The sequence below is a fragment of the Wasmannia auropunctata genome, unplaced genomic scaffold, assembly GCF_000956235.1.
Source record: "Wasmannia auropunctata unplaced genomic scaffold, wasmannia.A_1.0 LD272568.1, whole genome shotgun sequence".
Classification (NCBI taxonomy): Eukaryota; Metazoa; Arthropoda; class Insecta; order Hymenoptera; family Formicidae; genus Wasmannia; species Wasmannia auropunctata.
In genome coordinates, this window is record NW_012090322.1 from 488 (window position 1) to 7424 (window position 6937).

A 6937-nucleotide genomic window follows, 5' to 3' on the forward strand; every position below is an offset into this window, starting at 1 on the left:
GGCTGTGAGAGGGTGGATTTCCCAAAATGTTCACGTAAATCTTTGGAAAATTTCATTCGGCCGGACTCGTTTCTTCGCCAGAAATTTGATTATATAATTTGCTGCGCAACAAACAGATGATCTTTTTTGCTCATTTTATTGCAAATACTGCCGTACCGACTCGGAGACGCTTTCAAATAAGGTATCACCTCCTCACCATCACCATCATCTCAAGATCGCATCGCTCAATTCCGCCTTTCTTAGGTTCTAAATCAAAATTCTCGTTTATATTTGATCTAGCCTTGTATTTGCGTAATAAAAATGCATATTATAACAAATAAAAACATATTTTATTGTTTTTAATGTGATTTATTCAATTGACAATTTCATCCAAAAGTTACCAGTTAATGAAAGTGATTCATATTCTTTACAGCCTCCTATATCCACATATGCGGTCGAAAAGATCCGAATCTCGATAAATGCGTCACGAACAGCATTGAAAATTTAAGAAGTTATATCTGTAAAGGAATACCGGAATTGAGCAGTCCACCACTTGAGTTGTTTTCTATTAATAAACTAGTTATTTCTGACTCAGATAATGCCAAATTATATTTTAAAGATTTGGTAGTAATGGAGCTTTGCGATTTTATCATAGATTCTTTACACTTAGATATTGATAAGCTTCATTTGGATATTAATGTCTTACTCAATCGTATTTATATTAATGGCACGTATGATTTCGACATACGTATACTAGTGCCTTTTGTTCATAACGGGCCGATTTATTGCACCTCAGGTATGTATTGATTTAATATTAAAATAAAATTTAAAAATTTACAGAAATCTACTTCAATAAATCCAATAAAGATTTAAAATGTAATTTTGTTGATTATTAAATTGTGTTATGTCTTTTTCAGATAACGTTGGAGCAAAAATCGCATTGGACATGAAACTAATAACTAAAAATGATAAAAAATACGTATATGTATCAAAAGTAAACTTAAAGCTCGATGTTAAAACGGTGGACATTAAGTTTGACGAACAGGACTCATCTCAATTAAACAAAATTATTAGCACTTTCATAGGCAGCAATCAAGAAGAGTTAATTGACAAGGCTAGACCACTACTTGAAGCAGATATTTCTAAACAAATACTTTTGATTGCGAACACCATAGTTAAACATTTCACTTACGATGAGCTCTTACCTGACCGAGCATAAATTGTTATTTTGAATTTTAAGATTTACAGTTTATATAACGTCGCTCTATGAATTCGCAATTCAATTAATGAATAAGTAAAACAAGTTCTCTTACAATATCTCGATAACCAGCGATACCAATTTTATTTTCACTAAATCGTGAATATAATATAATATAATAGAATACGGTATAATTAAACATTTCATAATTATTGATTGATGACTCAGCAAATCGCGAATAAATGCTAATAGTTAGTTAACTGAAAATATTATATTCACAATTTTGTATCGCTTATAATAGGGATAAAGATTTTGAGCAAAATATATTTGATGTGATAATTACGAAATTATCATATCTACACTTAATAAAAATTTGATGTCGTATTTTATTATGTACATATATCCTCAGTTTTGTAACTAACTTGTAATAATATTTTATTTAAATTTTTGCTAATTTTGTTATGCTTTATTGCTTATGTATTGACAATATAGAAAAATTTATGTATTATTACATATCAAATAAATACGTTATTTTAATACGCACAGAATTAAATATTGTGTTTAGCAAAACGTTTTTTGTTGGGAGTCAGGATTGGTCCTGCTAATCGTTGATGACTTAAATGGCCTCTGACGTTACTACTTATTTGTTTGCTTGACCTATTGAGAAAAAACTTCATAAATTTTTACGTTTATATTTTTTTCATTCTGAAGCTCCCGACTGTAGTCTTTCAAGCTCATTCGACTCCTCAGCGTTTCATATAGTTACTCACTTACCAGACTTTTCTGCGGTTTTTTTGCTTCGACAACTTTTTTTATATTTTGAACTTTCGGATGAAGATGTTGCTCGTGTTGGGTGAGGTCGATCTTCGAGTCGAATGACATTGTACAATGTCCGCATTTGTATAGATAAGTGATTGTCCGATTTATCTTTATTTTTTTATTTAGGATAGTGGCTACGATTTTAAAATAAACGCCCGCGAGAGCATCACAACGATTTAAGTATACTTTAATTTTCGCATTAGTATTTCACTGAACAACTCTTTTGATTTCACCTTACACGCTTAAGTCTGACCACAATGGATCTTGGCCAAATTGATTCTCACTTTAAATTGAGAGCAATAAGAAAAGAAGAAGGATAGTGGCTACGTTACGAATGTTTTTTTAGAAACAATTTGTCGCATTAATCATACACTCAATTGATTCGCACTTCGGGGTGCTTATTTTTTAACATGTTCATTTAGTTATTTCGCTCCAATGCAGCTGACGTTCAGACCGAGGTCCAAACACCTGTGACAACCTTATGACCGCCTTTATATATTTATTTACTTTCTTGGATATTATAGATGTGTAGGACATGTATGGATCTGAAGCTCATTGCTCGTCCGACGGCACTCCTGGAACGTGAGCATCGCTCGTGTTTCTTCGCCCATTCACTACATAGGCAGCGTACACCTTGCTAGAAACGTTAACGAGGTCCGTCTCTCCTTGGCTTTATTAACTCTATCCATTTCATATCTTCGCTCCTGACGTAAGACACCATCCGAAGCTCAGAACGGCGAACGGATGCTCTAGACTGCTCTTCACCCTGACGGTCTTGTTGAAGTCCTAAATCAGGATATTAGAGGAAACAAACTTGGAAGGTAACTCATCAAGATTCTGGGTATTTATGAGTTTCCATTTTTCTCACAGATTGTGAAAGATGTTCTTCCATTATTGACAATCTGCTGTCACTGTTTCTACATTTCGCTCGTCTCTCGGGTAAATAAATGGCCAGATCGCACATCATTGTTTCGACCCTACGCAAGCGTAAGGATCTAAAAGCCACCACGAGGAAGTAGGTGTGTGACTTAGATACGAGAGGCTACATATTTGCATCATGATCCCAACTATGACTTTCCGAAATCAATGATGCAGGCACAGCCTACGGGAGGTGCGTTGATTTAGAATATTTAGATCTCCAAAAGCTCTTAAGGCGGTGTGTTAATTAATTACTTTAGAAATCTTTGAATTCCGTTAATGGAAGAAAGGAGTTGCAGACATGTGTCTCCAGTGTTTACCCTCCACTGCGAAGCGGGCAACTGCAGCGAAGAGATCGTGTTCTTAGATTCCCTCTCACGAGACAGCTGATCGGGCATCTCCAACTGGCAGTGTTTACCCACATTCAAGATGTTATGAACATACTGTCAACCTTCAAGTCAAACATCAGACCAGTATTAATTAACGCAGCCTAGAGGAAGGTCAGTATATATACTCCGGATAAACTTGGGCGAACAAGGCGAACTCGAGTCCGAAGCACATCAGGATTTCTGTCCGTATTTCAAACAAACAACTTGTGGATAGGAATTGTCGACATTCAGGTAAGGCAAAACGTCTATCAAAACATCTCCTAATCAACAGCGATAAAAGACCGCTTTGATGTTTGTCAAGTTTTGATACTTGACAGACTTGATTGGCAGCTGTTGCCCTCAGTTTCACATGCACGTTAGTAACATGACGAAGCAATTGATAAGAGAGTCGTAGTAATAATTAATTAATATTTGAGAGGATCATAGCTACTACCAAGAAATCCGCACTAAACACAGTCTTAATTCACACTCGTCGTGCAGCAGTTAATGTTGTTCAGTAGTATAAATTTTAACAGACATTAGAAAAATTTTATCTTGAAAAATGGCTTGGAAAATATTTGTTATAATATTTGCTTTTACACTTGCGACATACGTTGCAGCAGAAATACGTAAGTTTGTAAACAACATTCACCACTTATTTATTTCTATTATAATGTGCAGTAAATCTCTTTTATCACATTACAAAAGAACATTCGTTATACTATTTGAAGGATAAAACTTGAAATGAGATTATAAAGAATATATTAATAAAATATTTCTCGGATTAGATCTTTTAATTTGATGCAAACAAGAAATTTAGTAATTTATTGATTTAATACTGCGAATATTTTTTTAAATTGACATTAAATATGATATAATAGCGTAGAGACAATATAAATTTTATATCTGTTATATATATTGTTGTATTTTTAATATTTCATAAAAATAACGTAAAAGTCATGAGTTTCAAAGAAATGCAAACAAAAAGATATGTTCCAATTATAATTTTTGTATCCTTAATCAAGATATGACTTGTTAAAAATTCTAAATATCTGCGTAAATAATTTAAATAATTAAGATTAATATTGATCGATTTGTGACTCAATTAATTTATGCTTTTGATTAATTTTTTCTTACAGTATGAATATTTCACCATAACATATTCTTCTTTAGAATATTACTTCCATCTTTCTATCATACAGTGACTTATAAAATTGATAAAATGTTCCAAATACTTAAAAAAAATTATTGTACATGTATATTATATAATACATATATTACATATAATGTCAAATTATATTTTATAGTAATATTATATAACACATGTAATATTAATATATATAATACATATGTTACAAATAATGTCAAATTATATTTTAAAGATTTAAAAATAATGGGGCTTTGCAATTTTGTTATAAATTCTTTCCACATTGATATGGATAAATTCCATTTGAATGTTGATCTCTTATTCATACATATTTATATTAACGGCACGTATGATTTCGACATACGTATACATTACATTAATATAATCTTTCTTACATGAAAATTTTAATTGATCAGCTTCCAATTGATATCAGAAATAAATGATATTTCATTTGCATAATAAAAAATGCATATTATCTGAAAACATATTTTATTGTTTAATGAAATTTATTCAATTAACAATTTCATCCAAAAGTTACCTGCAGTTAATAAAAGTGATTCATATTCTTTGCAGCCTCCTATATTCACTTATGCGGTCGAAAAGATCCGAATCTCGATAAATGCGTCACGAACAGCGTTGAAAATTTAAGAAGTTATATCTGCAGAGGAATACCGGAATTGACCGTTCCAGCACTTGAGTCATTTCCTGTTAATACTATAGTTATTTCTGACACATATAATGCCAAATTATATTTTAAAGATTTAAAAATAATGAGGCTTTGCGATTTTGTTATAAATTTTTTTCACATTGATATGGATAAGCTCCATATCGATGTTGATCTCTCATTCAAACATATTTATGTTAACGGCACGTATGATTTCGACATACGTCTACTGGTACCTTTCGTTCACAAAGGGCCGGTTTCTCTTAACTCAGGTATGTATTTAATTTAACATTAAAATGAAATTAAAAATTTACAGAAATCTACTTCAATAAATTCAATAAAGAATTAAAATGTAATTTTGTTTTACCGATCTTTTCTAAAAAAAAAAAACATGTTAAATCGATGCTCATATCTGTCAAAGTTTGAGACCTTTCTTCCGCGATTCTATAATTGCACTTATTTCGCGAACAGCTATCATTGCATATTTTGACAGTTGTATTTATTGAGGTTGAGTAGTGAGAAAGTATATAGCATATATAGTAACAAGTGAAAAATGTTAAATAGCGCGTCTGTATAGTACTATTAAATTATGTTATGTCTTTTTCAGATAACGTGAGAGCAACACTCGGAGGAGACATGAAATTAATAACTAAAAATAATAAAAGATATTCATATCTTTCAAAAATAACCACGAAGCTCGATGTTAAAACGGTGGATGTTAAATTTGAGGAACAGGATTCATCTCAATTAAACGAAATTCTTAACTCTTTCATAGGCAACAATAAACGAGAACTTATTGACAAACTTGCACCGCCATTTGAAATAGAAATCTCTAAACAACTACTTTTGATTGCAAACGCCATAATTAAACATTTCACTTTCGATGAGCTCTTCCCTGAACAAGTATAAATTGTTAGAACTTTAAGATTTACAATCACAAAGTTGCTGTGTAAATTTGCAATTCAATTAATGAATAATTGAAATAAGTTCTCTTATATTATCTCGATAATCAGCGGCACAAATTTTATTTTTATTAAATAATGTAATTGATCATTTCATAATTATAGATTAACTTAATTACTCAGTATCACGAATAGATGCGAAGTAATAGCTAGTAAATTGAAAATATTATATTTACAATTTTGTTCGTTATTGGGATAAAGGGTTTGAGTAAAATGTATTTGATATGATAATACCAAATTAATAGCTCAATAAAATTGCAATGCCGATTTTATTCTGTACATGTTCACAATTTTATAACTTGTATAATTAATAATATTTTATTTAAAATTTTGTTAATTTTATTATTGTTATTCATATATCGATCATGTAGAAAAATTTATGTATTACAACTGTTTTCTCAAGTCAAATAAATGCATTGTTAAATAAATGTGTTGTTTTAATATGCGTAGAATTAATTAGTTTCTTATAATAACGGAAGAAATTGGATAAGTAAATAACATATCATAATATAGATGTCGTTTTAGTTTAGGAAAAAGAGAAAATCTTAATAAAATCTCAATGCTAGTTTAGGCCCTACAAAAATAAACGCGACAGTTTTATCAACTTTGTATAGGCGACACGTATAAAAAATGCAATTTTTAATTGCTTATATCTCAGTATTAAAATGGTCAATCTCATTTTAATTGCACAAGCGTGTCAACGACTTCTAATACAACATATAGTTTCAATTTCAAGAAATTCTCAATATTTTGAATTTGCGAGTGTATTACCTTAAAAAAAATTCTTTTCCTGATTTTTTTAAACCATCTTATCGGTTCACTACGAAGAGCTAATTCAATTTTTAACGCATAACTTGAGAAATGTATAATTGAACATATATA

At 30.7% G+C, this 6937-nt stretch overlaps 2 protein-coding genes across 2 annotated transcripts; both read left to right on the forward strand.

The window, feature by feature from the left end:
- Window positions 1–412: 412 nt before the first annotated feature.
- Window positions 413–1730, forward strand: LOC105462033 (the record flags this gene model as incomplete). The annotated part of the gene is made up of 2 exons (XM_011708556.1): window positions 413–775; window positions 897–1730. Coding segments are annotated over 2 exons (665 nt in total), but the record flags the coding sequence as incomplete, so codon positions are not given.
- A 2001-nt stretch (window positions 1731–3731) lies between these two features.
- LOC105462029 lies at window positions 3732–6483 on the forward strand. Its single transcript, XM_011708551.1, has 3 exons — window positions 3732–3911; window positions 5003–5365; window positions 5701–6483. The coding sequence occupies exons 1-3, from the start codon at window positions 3845–3847 to the stop codon at window positions 6000–6002; spliced, it is 732 nt and encodes a 243-aa protein (XP_011706853.1). The 5' UTR covers window positions 3732–3844; the 3' UTR covers window positions 6003–6483.
- The last annotated feature ends 454 nt before the right edge of the window (window positions 6484–6937 follow it).